The sequence below is a fragment of the Ovis canadensis genome, chromosome 1, assembly GCF_042477335.2.
Source record: "Ovis canadensis isolate MfBH-ARS-UI-01 breed Bighorn chromosome 1, ARS-UI_OviCan_v2, whole genome shotgun sequence".
Classification (NCBI taxonomy): Eukaryota; Metazoa; Chordata; class Mammalia; order Artiodactyla; family Bovidae; genus Ovis; species Ovis canadensis.
In genome coordinates, this window is record NC_091245.1 from 55,927,577 (window position 1) to 55,949,942 (window position 22,366).

At 36.6% G+C, this 22,366-nt stretch overlaps 1 protein-coding gene across 1 annotated transcript; it reads left to right on the forward strand.

Moving 5' to 3' along the window:
* Positions 1-1,812: 1,812 nt before the first annotated feature.
* IFI44L (interferon induced protein 44 like) lies at positions 1,813-22,102 on the forward strand. Its single transcript, XM_069566599.1, has 10 exons — positions 1,813-1,940; positions 2,803-2,991; positions 9,565-10,058; positions 10,560-10,608; positions 11,331-11,526; positions 14,646-14,798; positions 15,759-15,930; positions 20,710-20,810; positions 21,099-21,273; positions 21,428-22,102. Exons 3-9 carry the CDS (start codon positions 9,575-9,577, stop codon positions 21,267-21,269), a joined length of 1,326 nt encoding a protein of 441 aa, XP_069422700.1. The 5' UTR covers positions 1,813-1,940; positions 2,803-2,991; positions 9,565-9,574; the 3' UTR covers positions 21,270-21,273; positions 21,428-22,102.
* Positions 22,103-22,366: the final 264 nt, after the last annotated feature.

Consider the following 22,366-nt stretch of genomic DNA (forward strand, 5'->3'; position numbering starts at 1 on the left):
TACAATCAGGTAAACCCTTAAAAGAAAGGGGCTCTCTCTGAAGAAGATTTGACGTGAGGGAGATTCTACTGCTGGCCTGGAGGATTCTGTTGCCACCATGTCATGTAAGCCCCCGATGGGTGAGAAGACCATTGGCAAGAAACTGGGAGCAACCTTTTGGAGCTGAGAGTGGCCTCAGACTGGCAAAGAAGAGGGGACTTGAGTGTTACACTTTCTCGGAACTGAATTCTGGCATTACCTGAAAGAGCTTTCCCAGAGAGAGAGAAGACCAACACTGGCCAACACCTTAGTCAGAGACCCTGAGGAGAGAATCCAATTGAGCCATGCTGGTTTCCTGATCCATGGAAACTGTATGATAATAAATGCGAGTTTTTTCAAAGCCTCTAAGTTTATGCTATTTGTTACAAAGCAAGAAACAACAGAAGAACTCTTGTTTCTAAGATATTCAGTTTTGATTGTGCCACCCCTTGCTTTCAGAGTGTGAATGTTGTCTTTCTGATAAAAATTCAAGTTAAATAAGACTTTTTAGAACCTCATGCTTCCCTGGTGGCTCAGATAGTAAACAGTTTGCTTACAATGCAGGAGACCTGGGTTCAGTCCCTGGGTTGGGAAGATCCCCTGGAGAAGGGAATGGCTACCCACTCCAGTATTCTTGCCTGGAGAATTCAGTGGACAGAGGAACCTGGTTGGCTACAGTCCATGGGGTTGCAAAGAGTTAGATCCTACTGAGTGACTAACACTTTAAAACCCTGATCATCTCTCTAGCCTTGTTGCCTGCCAATCTGATGTCACTCCATTCCAGTCAGACTAAAATAATTGGAGGTCTCATAACACTGCGCTCTCTCCTGCTTCACTTCTTCCTTGTGATTCCTGTCTCAATCGAAACGTCGATCTTTTAGCAAGTGTTTTACTAGTGCCCTAAGACTAGTAGGGCTTTCCTGGTGGCTCAGAGGGTAAAGCGTCTGTCTGCAGTGCAGGAGACCAGGGTTCAATCCCTGGGTCTGGAGGATCCCCTGGAGAAGGAAATGGCTACCCACTCCAGTATTCTTGCCTGAAGAGTCCCACGGATGGAGGAGCCTGGTAGGCTACAGTCCACAGGGTCGCAAAGAGTCGGACGTGACTGAGCGACTTCTCTTCACTTCACTTAAGACTAGTATTGTGAGGCCACCATTATCCTGGTCCCCAGACAATCCTGTTCTTATTCCTCCTGTTAGGTAGGTAGAATAGGGGAAAGGAATCCAAAATGGCGGTGGCTAAAAGACCAGGAAGGGAAAAGCCCACAAAAATAGGACAAAGGAAGGTACGAGGACCGGAGTGAGGACCTCAGGTAAAACAAACAACACTCCTGGCTGGCCCAATTTACATAGGACAGGCCCAAGGAGAGAAAAACATATAAAAAGAGGAGCCAAATCTAGCTCTCTCTCTCTCCCACGTGCTGGGGCACTCTTCTCTTCGCGTCTCTGGACCGATGTGCCCTCATGCCTCGAAGATGGATTTTCCTGCTATCTTCTAAATAAAACAGAGCTGTAACACTGAGCTGTAACACTGATTTGTCTAAGAGCTATAACACAGTCCATTCGAGACCTGAGAGCTATAACACGGTCTGTCCAAGACCCGAGAGCTATGACACACTAAGGGGGCTTTAATGCCCGTCACTCCAAATCTTTGTTGTGAAGAGACAAAGAACCGAGGAGCATGCACTAGCGTGACATCTATGGTGCTGTGACTTGGGTCTAACCTGGCCGAAACAACCTACACGCAGAGGCCAAGCACAGCAGGAGCCCAACTCAGCGAAGCTCCCGCGGTAGAAGCAGAAGCAGAACGTGAAGAAACCCAGTGCAGGGGAAGGCCCATCGTGCTGGAAACAAGGACAGTGAAAAACGAACTCAGCAGAAAGCTCACGCGGCTCAGTCTCAGATTCCAGAAGACCTCCGGTTAAGGTAGGAGGTCCTTGCTCCTATGGCTGGAGGGACATGCCTAACAAAATCTTAATTCTTCTACAATCTCTCGTTTCTTGTTTCCTTGAGCCTCCTGAGAACAGGCGGGTGGCAGTGGGCACAACTGAAGGACTCTGGAGAGGCTACTCCTCAGCATGTCCCAAAGGCACTATCTGCTAAGCCCCAGTAGCTGTGACATGCTGAGGGGGCTTTAATGTCCATCACTCCAAATCTTTGTTGGGACAAGACAAAAACCGAGGAACATACACTTGCCTGACACCTCCTGTAGCCCTTGGCACACTGACAAAACTCGGTTTACGTGCCTGCCTCCCTGAGTACAAGGCATGGTCTCTGAGGGTGGAGGTTTTATCTTACTCTGCATTTTGCTTTGCAGGGTCTAAGTCCATGTTGAATGAATGAACTTGTAAATGGGAAAAGAGGCTGCTCACTGCCTTACATATTCATTCAGGAAAAGCCAAATCATAATCTGTTTGTTCCAGTGCAGAGAGTCTGGGTTTTGAATACCGGCTGACTGCACCACTCTAAGAGTTCAATTACTTTGGGCGAAGTCTCTGAATGTCATTAAGTTTCATTTTCATACTTTGAGAAATATGGATGCTAGTAAAGTTTACTGTATAAGATTGAAGAAACTAGGAAAATGTATGTAGTCCCATAGATCAGTTAAATAGATAAGTTAAATGAACAAAAAAATTTAAACTATTAGTTTTATTGTAATTTCTTATTAATAATTGCATTTCATGCATGCTTAGATGTGGGCTACTGAGGGGACCAAACATCTTTGCACCTTTTTCTTGTGCTGAGCAGATCTCTCTTTTTTCTTGTTCTCTGTCTCTTTTTCCTTTAGGGAAAGAGAAACTTAACAGCAGTTGGCTTGCTGTTTCCTGCTCATTTGCTGCTTGAGTTTCACTTTCCTTTCTCAGAAACAGGAAGCCAGGGATCTCAACAGAACCTTCAGTCTCCAAACTCTGGCTAGCCCATAAGTGTGACGGAGCAGTTAACACTCCATTAAGCCTTGTCCCATTCTGAAAAGCTGGTAAGTGACTTGTTGCCATCCAATGTTTCCTAGCTGTGGGCAAAGAAATTTGCTTGTTTTTCTTTCTTTGAAGAAGAGTTTCAAGTGAAATCGCTACTAAGATCATGCTTTTTGCTTTTGTTGGTTTTGCTTTTTAATGAATATTTCAAATACAGGGAATACAGAGAATACATAAACTTTACTGTAATCTTATACAGTTCTGGTTTTTTAAATGATTTGCTTTATTAATAAGAATAGTTTTTTTTTTTCTTGAAAACTTCAAGGCATTACAGATCTCACTGAAATTATTGATGAATCTCTCTTATATTTTCTTCACTTCCCTTACTTCCTAGAGAGAAATACCCAGACTTTGTCATAAATTATTGTCATGCTTGTTTTTATGCTCTTTTACTGTATATATGAGTATATTTAAATGACCTCCAGTATTGCTTTGTAAATTAACAGTTTATTTATGGTATCATACTAAGATTCTCATTCTCCACTTGTTTCTTTCCAGTCAATATGAATTCTTTGAGATTTATCCGCGTTGAGACAAATAGGTCTAATTCAGTTACTTCAATGCTCTTTAGTATTTCCTTTTATGAATATGCAAAAATTTGTACATCCAATCTTCTAACATCACCATAAACAATGATGCTATGCACATTGCTTCCAAAATGATGCATGTCCATCAGGACAATGTAAATATTCTTGAATTTCTATATCCTGGTCATCTGTTTCACTGAACTTTTGTTTGATGTGAAATGATATCTCGTTGTTGTTTAATTTACAGTTTCTTGTCACTAGAATTCTTGAACATTTTTTTTTCATATGTTTATAGTCCATTTAAGTTATTTCCACTTGTGAATTTCTTGTTCACATACTTTGACTACTTTTCTATTAGGTTGTTTGTGGTTTCTTTGTTGTTCATAGGTGGGATAGTATTTGTAAGATATATGATGTTTTAAGGTTGCATTTGTTGTACCTTTTATTGTAAAATATTTTAAGTTTTAATATAGTTAAATTTATTTTTCTTTCCTTTATAGTTTGTACTATTGGTATCTTATTTTAGAAATCCTTCCCAATGCAAAGGTTGTAATGACAATATCTCGTACTTCCTTCTAAATATTTTTCACATTTAATGCTTTATATCAACTGGAATTTACTTTCGAGAATGTTATGAGATTATGAGGATGATATAATTAAAAATTTTTTTTCCTATAGAGCTATTACCCCCCCTCCAAGCTGAGTAATCGGTTGTGTTAAGTTTGTATTTGGTTTAAGTTGTTCTTAATTTCACTTTCTTCTTTATCTCATGTTTATTTCTTTGAAATTGTACCCAGCAGTAAAGTCTACACATGTAAACTTGGCATTCAGCTTTGTTTTCCAGGGCACCTCAGCTATGAAAGTGGGTCAGTCTCAGGGCTCTTGACTATCTTAATACCACGGTCACATTTTCCTAATTATCATAATTTTATATAATTCTTGACTTGTTCATCTTTAAAACTCTCTTGGCTATTCTTTGCTCCTTGAGATATCACAGGAACTTTCAGATTATCTTCTTACATTCAATCGAAAGAATGTTCTTGGGCTTTTGATCACCCTTGCGCTGAACCGAAAGATATATTTTGGAGGAATTGACATAATTTTTAAGAAGGCTTTTGTCATCTAAAAAATTGGAAAGGTCTTCATTTATTTGGGTCATTTTTCATGTCCTTTATAACATTCTTCTCATAATTATCTCTACAGAAGTTGTTTATATCTTAAAAAAAATTTTCTCCCAGGTACATTATTTGCTGCTTTTGTGAATAAATTTAAAAAATCCACTTTTTTTTTTTCTTTAGGCTTGTTAATATTTTGCCGAAGATTTAAAAAATATTTATTTATTTTTAATTGCTTGATGATTGGCTTATAATATTACACCTGTATTTAGGAGTGAGACTAGCTTGCAGAGTTCCTGCTTGCAATGCCATTGTAATGTATTGGTCTCTATTCTCCTGGAGTGTTTTTTTTAAGATTCTAATGTTTATCACTCAAAGTTTGGTTTAGTTATTGGACCCACTTATCTTTGCAATTTATTTGTGGGACGTCTTTAATGGTGAGTTTTGTTTTTTAGAATAGCTATGGGACTATTCTTTTTTTATATATTTATTTTTAAGTCAGTTTTGGTAAGTTTTTCTCAGAATTTATTAAAAAAACTTTTTTCAGCTTAAAAAATGTTTTTATTGTTTGTAGCATATGTACTGATATTCTTGTCTATGTTCTTGATTTTGGTACATTGTCCCTCCCCCCAACCATTTTTTTGTTTATCAATATCAGCACTGTTTTACTGACTTTATTATTTATACTTTTTGAAAACTAACATTGGTTCTGTTAATCTTCTCTTTGTATATTTATTTTTGTTTTATTAAGTTTGGCTTTTACTTTTACTATTTAATTTCTTTTGTGTGTGTGTAATTGGCAATTTCCTCCTGACTTGTGAAGCTGAATTTTATATTATTCATTTTCAGCCTTTCTTCTTTTCTAATACATATATTTAGTTAAACACATTTTACAGCATGTTTTAGCTTCATTTCACAAGTTTTGACAATAATGATAATTTATTCAATTTTCCAGATCTTATTAAGTTTTCTTATTTGATCAATGGACTTCCTAGTACTGAGTGAAGTCACTCAGTCATGTCTGACTCTTTGTGACCCCATGGAGTGTGTAGCCTGCCAGGCTCCTCAATCCATGGGATTTTCCGGCAAGAATACTGGAGTGGGTTGCTATTTCCTTCTCCAGGGGATCCTCCCAACCCAGGGATTGAACCCGGGGCTCCTGCATTGTGGGCAGACTTTATTTTCTAATGTATTAGGGAATCTATTTTATGTTTGAAATGTTTTGAGACTTGCTTGCTTTTTGAGCTTTGTATGACTACTTTGATATCTGCTATATTCTTTCTTTCTCTCATTCTTAGACTTTAGTTGCATAGATATCCACTCATTTTACTATACTCTCTACTCTCTTTGGTCCTTTGTTCTTTTTCCTTCTCTTTGTTTCAATTTTTCATTTGATATAGCTTCTTCCAACTAATTCTTTCTTTCAAGTGTGTTTAACCTTCAGTTAAATTTATTTTTCAATTTTTCAATTTCAGATATTTATTTTTAAAGTCTAGAATTCCCTTCAACTCCCACCCACTCCATTTTCTGTCAGCCATTTAATCTTATCTTTTACTTATTTGAATACACCAAGCTTGCATGCTAAGTTGCTTCAGGCATGTCTGACTGATTTTGACCCTATGGACTATAACCTGCCAGGCTCCTCTGTCCATGGGATTCTCCAGCAAGAAGACTGGGGTGGACTGCCACGCCCTCCTCCAGGGGATCTTCCTGGCCCTGGGATTGAACCCACCTCTCCTGCAGCTCTTGCATTGCAGTCGGATTCTTTATGGATGAGCCACCAGGGAAGCCCACACAAAGCTTAGCTGTTTAAAAATCACTGTGGGTAACTCAATTATCAGTATGGATTTGTTTCTATTTTCTGTTTTTTTTTCTCTTGGTTTTCTATCATGTTGTTTTGTCTGCTATCTGGTGTTTATGGTGAGTGTGAGACATCGAATATCAAAAAAATGTAGACCTAATGTAAAGTTAAGAAAATTTTCTCTTCACTCAGACAAAATTTATTTTCATCTGTCCTATATAGCTAGAGACATTGGCAATTCTCATTTGTCTTAATCCTATTATAGATTAGATTGAGAAGACCAGAGATGGAATTAAGTCTGTTTCAGTCCACTGGTGGTTCTTCCCCGTTCAGTTCAATTCAGTCTCCCAGTTGTGTCCGACTCTTTGTGACCCTAGGGACTGCAGCATGCCAGGCTGCAGTCCATGTCCATCACCAACTCCTGGAGCTTGCTCAAACTCATGTACATCAAGTTGGTGATGCTGTCCAACTATCTCATCCTCTGTCATTCTTTTCTCCTCCTGCCTTCAGTCTTTCCCAGCATCAGGATCTTTTCCAATGAGTCAGGTCTTCTCATCAGGTAGCCAAAGTACCGGAGCTTCAGCTTCAGCATCAGTCCTTCTAATGAATGAATATTCAGAATTGATTTATTTTAGGATTGACTGGTTTGAACTCCTTGCAGTGCAAGGGACTCTCAAGAGTCTTCTCCAACACCACACATCAATTCTTCGATGCTCAGCTTTCTTTATAGCCCAACTCTCACATCCATACAAGACTACTGGAAAAACCATAACTTTGACTAGACAGACATTTGTTGCAAAGTAATAGCTCTGCTTTTTAATATGCTATCTAGGGTGGTCATAGCTTTTCTTTCAAGGAGCAAGCATCTTTTAATTTCATGACTGCAGTCACCATCTACAGTGATTTTGGAGCTCAAAAAAATAAAGTCTCTCACTGTTTCCCTTGTTTCCCCATCTATTTGCCATGAAGTGATGGGACCAGATGCCATGATCTTTGTTTTCTGAATGGAGAATTTTAAGCCAACTTTTTCACTCTCCTCTTTCACTTTGTTCAAGAGGCTCTTTGGTTCTTCTTTGCTTTCTTACATAAGGCAGGTAAGATGGTCTGGTATTCCCATCTCTTTCAGAATTTTCCAGTTTGTTGTGATCCACACAGTCAAAGGCTTTGGCATAGTCAATAAAGGAGCAGCAGATGTTTTCTGGAGCTTTCTTGCTTTTTTGATGATCCAGCAGATGTTGGCAATTTGATCTCTGGTTCCTCTGCCTTTTCTAAATCCAGCTTGACTATCTGGAAGTTCATAGTTCGCGTACTGTGTAAGCCTGCTTTGGAGAATTTCTTAGCAGCTTCTGAATTTGACAGATGCCCCAATGCCAAGCTTACCTCTCTGCAGTCATTTCTTTTCCAAATCTTAGCCAATAATACAATTCTTTACTGCTTTGTTTTCTCTCCAATGCTTTCAAATATATTTATATCACAGTTATCCTTGTTTTTAATTTTTCTTATTGAAAGTATTGGCAGGATGGCTAATGTTCTAGTCATCATGGCCTTTCCTACCTATTAAATCCTCTCATGTTTCAATTTCTTTCTTTGTGCACTGTTTTTTGAATTAATTTCTCATTTCTATCATCAGATTCATGGATTGGTAAAATATGCCCTCATTCCAGCCATCTATTTTTGTAAAAAAGTTTCTATTTGGACACTGTTATGAGCTTTGTTTATGACTGCTTTTTCCTTATGCTGGCTAAGTTGAGTAGCTGTGGTAGAAACAATGTGACCCCCAAATCCTAAAATTTCTACTGTGTGTTACTAAGAAAAAGTACGATGATCTCTGTTCTAATTCATTAATTTTCTCTACTTTTTAAATCCAGTCTCTAGTTTGTTTTTCCTATTGACTTAAAAAATTAATGATATTTAAATCTCTAAATTATATATATTTTTCATATCTACCCATTAATGCTATATATATTAAAATATATAATATAAATGTATATGTATATACATTCAGTTCAGTTCAGTGGCTCAGTCGTGTCCAACTCTTTGTGACCCCATGAACTGCCACACACCAGGCCTCCCTGTCCATCACCAACTCCCGGAGTTCACCCAAACTCTTGTCCATCGAGTCAGTGATGCCATCCAGCCATCTCATCCTCTGTCGTCCCTTTCTCCTACTGTCTCCAATCCCTCCCAGCATCAGAATCTTTTCCAATGAGTCAACTCTTCACATGAGGTGGCCAAAGTACTGGAGTTTCAGCTTTAGCATCAGTCCTTCCAAAGAACACCCAGGACTGATCTCAATTAGAATGAACTGGTTGGATCTCCTTGCAGTCCAAGGGACTCTCAAGAGTCTTCTTCAACACCACAGTTTAAAAGCATCAATTCTTAGGCGCTCAGCCTTCTTCACAGTCCAACTCTCACATCCATACATGACTACTGGAAAAATTGTAGCCTTAACTAGACAGACCTTTGTTGGCAAAGTAATGTCTCTGCTTTTCAATATGCTGTCTAGGTTGGTCATAACTGTCCTTCCAAGGAGTAAGCATCTTTTAATTTCATGGCTGCAGTCACCATCTGCAGTGATTTTGAAGCCCCCCAATATAAAGTCTGACACTGTTTCCACTGTTTCCCTATCTATTTCACATGAAATGATGGGACTGGATGCCATGATCTTCGTTTTCTGAATGTTGAGCTTTAAGCCAACTTTTTCAGTCTCCTCTTTCGCTTGCATCAACAGGCTCTTTAGCTCCTCTTCACTTTCTGCCATAACGGAGGTGTCATCTGCATATCTGAGGTTATTGATACTTCTCCCAGCAATCTTGATTCCAGCTTGTGCTTCTTCCAGCCTAGAGTTTCTCATGATGGAGTCTGTATATAAGTTAAATAAGCAGGGTGACAATATACAGCCTTGACATACTCCTTTTCCTATTTGGAACCAGTCTGTTGTTCTATATCCAGTTCTAACTGTTGCTTCCTGACCTGTATATACGTATGTGTGTGTATATATTTCTTTACACTCCAAATCCAAATAACATGCTTTAATTGGGTCAGTGAATAAAGAACTCACTGAAACTAGTATAGCAGAAATCATAATACTGTACTACTCTCTGAAACTATTAAATTTTTTTTTCCTATTAGATACAGAACAATGGCAGTGACAACCACATTGACATGGAATGGGGAAAGAAGTTTTCAAAAGCTGCTTGGAAATGTTTCTCTGAGACTTCTTTATAAGTCTAGTGTCCATGGAGAAAACACTGTAGAAATGCAGAATAGGTGCCGTTGTCAAGGACCCATTGTAACAGTGATTTATCATTCCAACAATATTTTTGGTATCTTTATGCTTGGGCATAGTTCTGAAAAGTCCAAAAGTTTTATAGAGCCAAATGAGTCCTTCTTTTTTTCACTTCAAAAGAATGAAACAATGGAAATGAAAACTGTAGTTTTAAATTCAACAGTGACAATTTCTTATAATACCTCGGAATTCAATATCTCTAGTTATGACAAACAATATTTAGTTCTAAATTTCAGCACAAAATGCATTTGTATAGCTAGAGTTTTAGAGCAAGAGTTAAGAGTAAAATGTAACCCAATGTTCTCAAGTTTAGAATGTGAAGTTTTTCGAGTTGAAGGTATGTTAATTTGTACACTACTATATTCTGATTCTATTCTTTGTGTTTGGTAACTCATAATTAATCTACAAGAACAAGAAAAAAGAAGACAGACAAGTGAATTTCATACCACTCATTTTTTAATAACCTCCAAAATGAAACATGGAAGGCATAAAGTTTATGGGATTATCACCCAGAAAATATAGCCAGCTTTGACCAAAGTTAGTTGAGAAGTATGAATGAAGAAATGGAGAAGAGAGAAGTCTCATTGTTTTGATACGTGACACCTTTTGAGTTAGCCCTGGGACTCCTAGGCATAATTATATGAGTTTGCAGAGTGGTCTATACAAAGAAGATACTTTTAGCTCCTCTTAATCTCATTATGCTGCCAACCCTAATTCCTAACCAAACAGCTCAGCTGGATTATGCAAAAAGACTCACTGCTCTATTTATAGAAGTTAGACTTGGTCACATTTAATCAGACAAGCTTAAAAATTGTTATTCCATGTTTATTTCCTTTAGGAATTAAGGATGAGGCAGGCTACATAAACAGGATAACAAGAGCCACACAGTAAGTTAGTTTCTTGAACTATCTACTACTCATTTCATTTAGAGCAACTGTGTGAATGGCACTGACAGTGAGATTAAAAATCGTGTTACTTGGAGTGATAAAAGTCAGTTACAGTGCTCCTGACATAGCGTGTTGAAGACAATTTAGAACAGCAACAAAAACAAAACCACTACCAGCTGAAACTTTTTAAGATCCACCTGATGGCAGTTTGACTTCATGTTTCGCTTTGGTTCTGTTAGATTCAAAGTTTTCCAGAGTTGAGACGACTATTTTAGATAATTCCTCTGGATCTTTGTTTTGAGAATCAAGTTTTCAGAGAACCTCAGAAAATTTTAAAAACAAAGTACCCTCTTCCCACTTTATAGATAAAAACCTGCATTGCATATATTTTATTTTTGTTTCCCCTTAATGTAACATTGTTACTGAAAATTCATTTTCAGTGTTGTTGTTATTTCTTATTATACTTATGGGATCTAAGGTTAATAGTTTAGAAATTATTTGGTTGCTGGTTAGTTTAACTTAGTCAGATATAGATAAGTACATTTTCTTCAAGCACAAAATGTATAACCTTAGACCCTTTCAAGTTATATGAAAGAAGATGCTAATATCAAAATAATAAATAAGCATTAAAACATGCTTTTTAGCAGGAAGAAAAGCTCAGCAGAATTATATTGTTCCTTATGGAAGTTTGGCTATTGCATTTAACTACTACAGTTTTCCAGGCACAGAAATAGTCTCCTAGCAGATGTCAGAGCCTACAGTCCCTATGCAGACTTGGTTTCAGAAATCCGTATTCTCTTGCTGGGTCCGGTTGGGTCTGGAAAGTCCAGTTTTTTCAACTCAGTGAAGTCCATTTTCCAAGGCCATTTGACTCGCCAAGCCATAGTGGGATCTGATGTCACCAGCATTACTGAACAGGTAAGTTATTTCAGGATTTCCTGAGGATTTTGTTTTATAGGTTACAATTATGAGGTCTGTTAATTTCTTTGGCATTTTCTCTCAATAGCTTAACCTTCTAATCTATGAACAATTAAATGCTAAATCAAATGTAAAACAGGAATAAAAATTGAATTAGAATGGCCCCCATGAGTTATATTAGATAGAGAAGCTTTCCATTTTTATGGGCATAAGCAGTTTTAAGAAGAGTGCTTTTTGGTATTTGCAAAAAATAATAAATGTTTAAAAACTTTGTAGATATCTTTTTCCATTTTATTTGATATATATATATACATATACATATACATATATATATATATATATATATATATATTTACTCATGTCCCACATGGTTTTGCCTGGATTGAAATTATTTTCTCTTTTTTTCTAATAAAATAATGGAAATTGTGTATCGTAACACTTTTGCATTATATGAGATCATTTAATAGAAAATGATCATGAGAAGCAAAACTTTCATGGGGTAAATCAGTCTACCAATGCTCCTATAAAGACTATCTTATTTGTAAATAAATGTATTTAAGGAAATAAGTACTAATACCATATTTAAAGCTGTTATGCTAAAGACCTTCGATTTATAGTGCAATATTTATCTAGAAGCTTCCATTCTATGCTTGTCAATATTATGTAATCAAACAAAAAGAATAAAGGAAATTAATAGAAAATGTCAAAATCAAGCTGCGTTTTTCTATGATTGCTAAAGTTCAATATTGTTATCTTCTGATTGAGAATATGTTGTATGTTGTCAATGCAAAATTTAGCATAAGACAGTCATAGCTGATTTAATTTTAGGTCATATTTAATAACTGAAAGCATTTCTAAGACTTTTAAGAATCACATCTTATTTCTGGATGTTGGCTATTCTCTATCCACTCAGTGGCTTTATTATGATATATGGGCCTAGCCTCAGAAGCAAGATACTGCAACAGCAATTCAGTACATTAAGCATTGATTGAAATATTTATGTTTGCTAAATATTGTGTGGCAACAGAGACTATGCAAATAAAACTACACCCTTTACTCAGGGAGCTCAGAGACCAATGTAGATAATAATCAAGTAAGTACTATTCAGTGTGAGACATGCTACAATAGTGGTACTCATCAGGACAGAATTTCTATGCCTTCTTTTTATGTTGAAAACTCCAGCAACTTGCTGCTTTAAGGGAAGGTGTATTAGATCCTGAACTCCAAATAGAATGCAAATACTATATACATTAAAGGAAAACAGGACAGCATATTAGTGAAGGAAACGGAATACTTTATTGCTTAGAGACCTTTCTTTCTGAAGAATTGAAGCTGTAAAGGAAACAGGCTAATGGTTATTGGGATTATGAATGTGCCTATTGATCTTGAAATTTTAGTGTATTGAATATTATCTAACTCTAATTAGAGTTAATTTCTTTCATGTTGAGTTACCAATAAACCCCATTCACTTAGATCAAAATATCCAGTGGAATTACTCTAGGCATTTTTATGAAGCAATGGGTGCTTTGACTCCTTCTCAAACGACAATAGGTTACAGAGGAATTCTCTACTTCCTGGTTTGGACTGAAAGAACTGAGTATCATCTGGGGTCTCTGAGAAGCCCTTTTCTTTGTGATTCTTCCCAAATCTTCTATAGTTGAGTCTATGTTGAAAGTGTATTTGACCAATAAATGAAATTTTTACTCTTGCCTGGAAAATCCCATGGACGGAGGAGCCTGGTAGGCTGCAGTCCACGGGGTCGCACAGGGTCGCACAGAGTCGGACACGACTGAAGCGACTTAGCAGCAGCATCCTGAAAAATAGTCTTGGGATCTGATGGAGTGTGTCTAGAAAAGAAGCTTTGTAAAGTGAAAAGTGAAATTTCCTCAGTTGTTTCTGACTCTTTGTGACCCCATGGACTGTCCATGGAATTCTCCAGGCCAGAATACTGGAATAGGTAGTTTTTTCCTTCTCCAGTGGATCTTCCCAACCCAGGGATTGAACCCAGGTCTCCTGCACTGCAGGCAGATTCTGCATGCAAAGTGCTCCTAATGCATGTCAAAATATGGTGGTTGTAAGCTGAACTTCTCTCATGGAATATCATATTTGACTGAAAAGGCAACTGAAAGACTTGCTTATTTATACTTGGATATTTGGTAGACATTTTGGGGAAAAATGCATGAAATGAGGGTATCACTTCAAGGATAACAACCCACAGTGTTTGCTGTCAAAGATAACATTTGAGCTTTTAAGAAAAACAGCATGAGGAAGATTTGTATCCACTACTTTGAGCTTGAAAACTTAATAACTTAAAGACTTATCTAATGAGATTAATGATGGTATTAACAAATATGATATTTTAATATTGTACAATGAAATATACCAATATTTGGAAGATCCAGATAAGCCGGTGAACCAATACCTTCAAATGACCAATGCATCACGTTACAAAATCATGGATGGATAAAAAATATATTCAAAGTGTAAAATAAATCAATGAACTTAATGTCATAGTTAAAAGTATCACAGATTTCACATTGCAGGTAACCTTTGAGAAATTATCACTTGTTCAGCTTTGATGTATTATTAATGAGCAATGTCCATAATTCTCTGAAAGCTGTTAAATTAAATACTCCCTCTTTGCCTACTCCCTGTATGTGTGAGGTCAGATTTTTTTCATATACTTCAATCAAAACAATATATCACAGCAGATTGAATGCAGAGGCAACTATGAGAATCTTGCTGTTTTCTATTGATTCAGACATTAAAGAGAATTGCAAAAAGTAAATCAATCCCACTCTTTTCTATAATTTTTTGAAAATAGTTTTTTCCTAAAATTGTTAGATTAATATATAACAGGTTCATATTGTGTTTTTAAATAATTTAAGAAATATTAAAAGTTTTTGTTTTAATTTCTAGTATGTTGCACGTAAATAGATAAGACCCACATGAATAAAATATCTTTGGACGCCTCAATAATTTTTAAGAAACTTACTTGATCTTGAGACCAAAATGTTTGAGGACCACAGTATAAATATTAATGAGTTTTTCTTCTTATTATTACATCTTGAAGGTTAGTTGAAGAGTGAACTTTTATATTGCTGTGTTTTGTTTTACAGTATAGGATATATTCTATTAAAGATGGAAAAGATGGCCAGTCTCTGCCATTTATGTTGTGTGACTCCATGGGGCTGGATGAGGAAGAGGGAGTAGGGTTATGTGTGGATGACATACCCCACATCTTAAAAGGCTGTGTGCCAGACAGATATAAGGTAAGAATCCTTCAAAGTCTAGAACATTTCAAATCATTTTCAGCAATGCTTTTTGTTGATATTTTATCACATGCATTTCCAATTTTTATAAAGTGGTTTCAACACCAACCAATACTACTGTATTTTAAATGAAAAAATATTTATGTAAAGAAAGCAGACAACTTCTCTTATTTTCTACAGCATTAAGAAATATAAACAAAAGGCAAGATTTTACTCATATAGGTTCCAGGAAAAGGTCAGGAGGAACTGTGTTTATATTACTCTTTGCTATGATTCTAAATACTAGGAAAAGAGTAATATAATCTTTTGCACTTTTATAATCACTTAGACAAAATATTGAAACAACTACTCTTAGTTGTACCAATTAGGTGTATACCCATATGTAAGTTACATGCTTGTCTCAGTGAGTTTTTTTTTTTTTATATGTGAAATGTAGATAATAATAATGGTGATCTCATAGGTGGCTAAGAAGATTAAATGAGAAGATAAACTCTAAGTTCTCAGAAAGTTAACCATTATTATCACCTTTCTTTTAGGTATTGGGTGCAATAAAATTAGCCTCAATTTCTAAGCAGTGATTCCCTTTTCCTCAATTGTGCTTTGGGATTTGAAGAGACTGAGATTTGAAATTAGCTTTTAAAAATAACATTGTTTGTACTTTTCTGAAATATTTCCATTATGGATAATTAAGTTGTAATCATATATATGTATATTTTGCCGAAGCAATGAAGTGGGTTGTATTTTTTTTAATATAATGATGCCATGCTAACAGAGGAGAGGAAGTATGAAAGAATGTTATGAACTAATCTGGGGCAGTAGTGTCTGGGAGAAGGGAAGTTTTGTGTTGGAAGTTAGTGGTGATCATGCTTGAAACATGAATTGTATCTGAAAGAATTCAGCAGAATTCTTTTAAATGAATGAAAGAATTCTCTTAAATGTTGCCTTATATTTCTATAACAGTTTAGTCCCCAAAAACCAATTACACCCAAGCATCCTACTTTCATCACCTCTCCATCACTGAAAGACAGGATTCACTGTGTGGCTTATGTCTTTGATATCAACTCTGTGGACAATCTCTCCCCTAAAATGATGGCGAAGCTCAAACAAATTCAAAAAGAAGTAATAAACTGTGGTGAGTTTCAAAACATTTTTACTTTGAAATAAAGTAAACATTTTTACTTTGAATTTTCACAGAAAATTGCAAAAAGATTGCAGTAAGGTCCCATGTCCCCTTCTTCCAATTTCCAGAGTCCTGGTTTGGTTGGTGGCAATAGCAGATAGAGATCATTCAAAGGCTTTACTGAAATACTTAAAGATTAGAATGGGTATAATTTTTTCATCATGTGTGATTTTCCTATGGCTAGATAGAGGAGTTACCTCCCCATATTAAGTGACTAGACCAGAAAGATTAACACCAGGAGATACAGCACTCATAATGCGTGTTATAGCTCTGTTATTTTGTTACATGGGTAGATTCCAGTAACTACCACTACATACAGAACTAGTCCATCGCCATGAAAGTCTTTGTCATAGTACCCCCCAACCCTCACCATCCTTAATTTTGGCAGCAATTAATCTCTCCTTCATCTCCATAAGTTTTGAGAATGTTATACAAATGGAATCCCAACAGTATGTCTGATTTGAGGCTGGCTTTCTTCAACTCAGTCTAATATCCTTTGAATTACATAAAAGTTGTTATGTACATCCGTTGTTCATTTCTGTTTATTGTTGAGTACTAATTCATGGTATAGATATTCCATAGTTGTTTTAACCGTTCTTTATCAAAGGACTTTTTGATTACTTCTGTTTTTTTGGCTATTGCACATAAAGCTCCTTTGAATATTAGTGTGCAGGTTTTTGTGTGGATGTAAGTTTTCTTTCTCCTGGGATCATTCCCCAAAAGTGTGATTGCTGGGTCCTATGCTGACTCAGTGTTTAATTTTTAAAAGAAAGTGCCAAACCACTTTTAAGAATTACTGCACAGTTTCTATTTTTACAATATATGAGGGATCCAGATTCTCTGGATTCTTGCCCAGTTCAGTTCAGTTCAGTTGCTCAGTCGTGTCCGACTCTTTGTGACCCCATGAATTGCAGCACGCCAGGCCTCCCTGTCCATCACCATCTCCTGGGGTTCACTCAGACTCACGTCCATCGAGTCAGTGATGCCATCCAGCCATCTCATCCTCTGTCGTCCCCTTCTCCTCCTGCCCCCAATCCCTCCCAGCATCAGAGTCTTTTCCAATGAGTCAGTTCTTCTCATGAGGTGGCCAAAGTACTGGAGTTTCAGCTTTAGCATCATTCCCTCCAAAGAAATCCCAGGGTTGATCTCCTTCAGAATGGACTGGTTGGATCTCCTTGCAGTCCAAGGAACTCTCAAGAGTCTTCTCCAACACCACAGTTCAAAAGCATCAATTCTTTGGCACTCAGCCTTCTTCACAGTCCAACTCTCACATCCATACATGACCACAGGAAAAACCATAGCCTTGACTAGATGGACCTTACTCGGCAAAGTAATGTCTCTGCTTTTGAATATACTATCTAGGTTGGTCATAACTTTTCTTCCAAGGAGTCAGCATCTTTTAATTTCATGGCTGCAGTCACCACCTGCAGTGATTTTGGAGCCCCCCAAAATAAAGTCTGACACTGTTTCCCCATCTATTTCCCATGAAGTGATGGGACCAGATATCGTGATCTTCATTTTCTGAATGTTGAACTTTAAGCCAACTTTTTCGCTCTCATCTTTTACTTTCATCAACAGGCTTTTTAGCTCCTTTTCACTTTCTGCCATAAGGGTGGTGTCATCTGCATATCTGAGGTTATTGAAATTTCTCCTGGCAATCTTGATTCCAGCTTGTGTTTCTTCCAGTCCAGCGTTTCTCATGATGTACTCTGCATGTAAGTTAAATAAGCAGGGTGACAGTATACAGCCTTGATGTACTCCTTTTCCTATGTGGAACCAGTCTGTGGTTCCATGTCCAGTTCTAACTGTTGCTTCCTGACCTGCATATAGGTTTCTCGAGAGGCAGATCAGGTGGTCTGGTATTCCCATCTCTTTCATTGCTAGTATTTGCGATTATTGCTTTTTTTAAAAAAAATTAACTTTTCTAGTAGGTATATAGTGATAGTTCGCATTGCCCTAATGGTGGCTCAACTGGTAAAGAGTCTGCCTGCAGTGCAGGAGACCTGGGTTCAATCCCCGGGTTAGGAAGATCCCCTGGAGAAGGACATAGCAACCCATTTCAGTATTCTTGCCTGGAAAATCCCATGAATGGAGGAGCCTGGCAGGCTACAGTCCATGGGGTTGCAAAGAGCCAGACACAACTGAGGGACTTCACTTTAATGATGAATTACACTGACCATCTTTTAATGTACTTATTTGCTTGTATATGTCTTTTTCAGTAAAAGATCTCTTCATGTCTTTGACCTGCTCTCTATTTGGACAGTTTGTTTTTTTTACTGTTGAGTTTTAAAAGATCCATAAATCCTAGATATGATTCAATTGTCAGATATATGGTTTGCAGATAGCTTCTCCCAGTACTCAGCTGTCTTTTCAATATCTTAGCAGAGCCTTTCACAAACAAAATGTTAAAAATTTTGGTGAACTCTTATTTGTCAATTTTTTCTTTTAAGGATCATGGTTTTCATTTTGTGTCTAAAATCCTTCACCAAGCTTTAAGTCTTGGATTTTTTTTCTGTTTTCTTCTAAAAGTTTTATAGTCTTACATTTTACATTTAAATATGTGATTAATTTTGAGTCACTTTTTGTGTAGGATGTGAAGTGTAGGTCGAGGTTTATTTTATTTTTGCCTATGGATATTCAGTTGTTCCAGGACCATTTGTTGAAAAAACTGTCATTTCTCAATTGTATTGCTTTTGTACCATTATCAAAAATCCATTGTCCTTACTTCTGTGCATCTATTTCTGCGTCTCTGTTCTGTTTCCTTGATCAATATGTTCATTCCTCTACTGACATCACACAGTTTTCATCACTGTGGTTATATAATAATAAAAACTATAAGTCTTAAAGTGAGCAAAATAATTCCTTCCACTTTATTCTTATTTGTCAAAATTATTTTATCTATTCTAGTTCCTTTACATTTCTCTAGGAATTTTAGCATTACTTTGTATATTTCTACAAAAAAAAGTCTTAATGGGATGTTGATTGTTTATTAGTTCTAGGAAGATTTTTTTCATCATTAAATTCTTAGGATTTCATGTCATCTCAAATGGGGACAATTTTATTTCTTCTTTCTTAACTTGTATGTGTTTTATTTATTTTTGTTTATCTTACCATCCTGGCTAGTACTTTCAGTTGAATAGTGATGAGAACAAATACCCTTGTTTTGTTTCTGAACTTAGGATAAGAGATTAAATGTTTCATCACTTTAATGTCAACTAGTGTCATTATAGTTTTTAATATCTGTTCTTTATTAACTTGAGCAAGTTCTTTATTCCAACTTCTCTGAGAGTTTTTTTTTTTTAAAGCATGAACAGGTATTGAATTTTGCCAAATGGTTTTTTTCTATAGACTGATATGATCATGGGAATTGTTTCCCTCTGTGGTCTGTTTATATCATGGATCATATTGACTGAATTTGAAACTTGAGCCAACTTTGTCTCCATAACACAAAACCCATGTGTTTATGGTGCATAATTCCTTTTATATATTGTTGAATCCTATTTGATAATATTTTATTAAGAAATGTGGCATCTATATTTATGAGGGATACTGGTCTGTAGTTTTTTTTTTTTTAATTTCTGTAGTGTTTGTCATGGTGAAGGCAATGGCACCCCACTCCAGTACTTTTTCCTGGAAAATCCCATGGACAGAGGAGCCTGGTAGGCTGTAGTCCATGGGGTCGCTAGAGTAGGACATGACTGAGTGACTTCACTTTCACTCATTGGAGGAGGAAATAGCAATCCACTCCCGTGTTCTTGCCTGGAGAATCCCAGGGACGGGGAAGCCTGGTGGGCTGCTGTCTATGGGGTCACACAAAGTCAGACAGGACTGAAGTAACTTAGCAGCAGCATCAACAGCAGTGTTTGTCAGGGTTTGCTCTCAGGTAATATTGGTGTAATAAAATGAGTTAGGAAGTACTCTTTCCTCTTTCATTTTCTGGAAGGGATTGTATAGAATTTTTTTTTTTTTTAACATTTTGTAGAATTCTCCAATAAAACCATCTGGCCCTGGAGATTTCTTTTTCAGGGATTTTTAAAACCATGAGTTCAATTTAAAAATAGTTTTAGAGCTATTAAAATGATCTATTTCATATTAGATGAGCTGTAGTGTAGTTTGTAGTGTATAGTTTCAGTCTATTTCATCTAAGTTGTCAAATTTACACATGTAGACTTGTTTGTAGTATCTTCTCATGCTTTTTATGTCTTTGGGGTCTATAGAGATATCTCTCTGTCCTTCTTGGGGAAATAGCCATTAGTAAAGTAGAACTTTGATTCAGTTACAACCAGTTATTATTTACTTTTATCTCTATGGTTTGAGGGAAAATGCAAGGTCCTTAGTAGAACAGTGAAATCAGTGTACTTCAAGTTCACAAATGCTCTCACACAAATCTCCTTGCTGTCTCTCTTTCTTGGGGTTATTTTTCAGTTTTCAAGATCCAGCAACCACTCCCCCCCCGCCCCCGACCAATTTAAAACACACTGTTTGAATGGTATAGTAGCTGACTGCAACTTAGTATAATTTTAGTTCCATTTAGAAATAGTCTCTCATGTTGGAAGAAATAATTTCTCCCATTAGAAGAACTTCAGGTTCCATATTGAGATTTCTTGGGAATATTGCATTTTCCTGATCTTAAATTTACCTTACAGAGTACTATTTTCACACATATTTAATTACCTTGTTAATACACTACTGTTTATGATATAAATTAACTGATTTATCTACTTGATATAGGTGTAGCACAAGTAGCATTACTTACTAAAGTGAATAATTGCAATGAAGTTCTTCAAGACAACTTCTTAAAGATGAATAAGGCTATGATTTCTCAAAGCCAGGTAAAGAATACTTTTTGCAACTAGATAGAATTGTAATAGTTTTATATTTTGTGTGTGTGTGTGTGTGTGTGCATGTTCATACTACATATTCACAGGTAAATGAAGAAGTGGATCAATTGGCTGGTTGATTGAAGTTAATACTCTACTTTAAAATAATAATCTGAATTATAATTATATTCAGAAAATAATATTAAGCCATTGTGTTTACTGTTTCTTTCTTAAATTATATTTAAATTCAGTCAAATTTTAGATATAAGACTTACATTTATTAAATTCTTTTTTCCACAGATACAGAATGTCAACAAGATACTAGGCATTCCTCTTTCTAGAATATTGGTGGTTGAAAATTATGCTTCAGGGAGGGAGATGGACCCTTTAAAGGACATTCTGATCCTCTCTGCACTGAAGCAGATGTTCCGAGCTGTGGATGACTTCTTAGAGGATTTGCTTCTTGAGTAAACAGGTAATCTGGTCCCATCCTGCTCCTCTCACGAAGTTTTTGGAAAAACGCTAAGCTATTTCTCAGTTGGATGGTTGGTACCCATCTCCCTGCAGTAGTCCTGACAGCCATGTAACCATATTGTTTTGTTCTCACCCTTTTTATGTTTTGTTTCCAGATACAACTGCAGGAATGTTCCAGCTCTGCATCAATTGACTTGATTCAGACACTTGGCCCGAGCTGGAGTTGCCAACAGCCTCTTTGAGATTCTGCTTCTACTCGTGTTTTGCTTTCTGTCCCTGACAACATTTAACTGATGGTTTCTTCTAAGATCATTCATACCTCAAGTACAAAGGCCAACCTTGAGCAGTTGTAGACCAACATATGTTCTATTGCAAACCACCTTTTGTATTTTTGCACTATTTACAAATTAATTTCTATGACATCTTTGAATATATCCTCAACAAAGTTAACTACTCCCTTACTTACTTGTCTTAATTGTTTCAACACTTAGTTTAAAACTCAGTGTCAGTAATAACCACACTGAATATAAAATGGTTATAGATATCTGCTTCTCTAAATAGTGAGCTTCTCAAGAAGCAGGGTTTGGATTTTGCTTGTCTTTGTATTCACAGAAATTCGCACACTGCCTGGAAGGGTGCAAGCATACCTGCTATTAAGCATATCTCCCAATCTCCCCGGTGTGATAACGTATATTTAAAAATTTCTCCTTATGAAAAGGAAGACTGTGAGAGAATGAAATGCTGGAAATAAATAAAGGAAGGAGAATGTATCGCTTAGCTCTGGATGAAAATATGAATTTAAGTTAATTAAAAGAAACAAGTGTTCTCAAGAGATTAACATTTCATTTCTGTGAGAAAAAAACAAACATTTTTCCTATAATGAACCCATGCCTGATTTTCATTGATTGAATTCTAAACCACCCTAGCCACATTTCCAAAGTAGAGTGATCAAATAAGGTTACTGCTGCTGCTGCTGCTGCTAAGTCACTTCAGTCGTGTTCGACTCTGTGTGACCCCATAGATGGCAGCCCACCAGGCTCCCCCATCCCTGGGATTCTCCAGGCAGGAACACTGGAGTGGGTGGCCATTTCCTT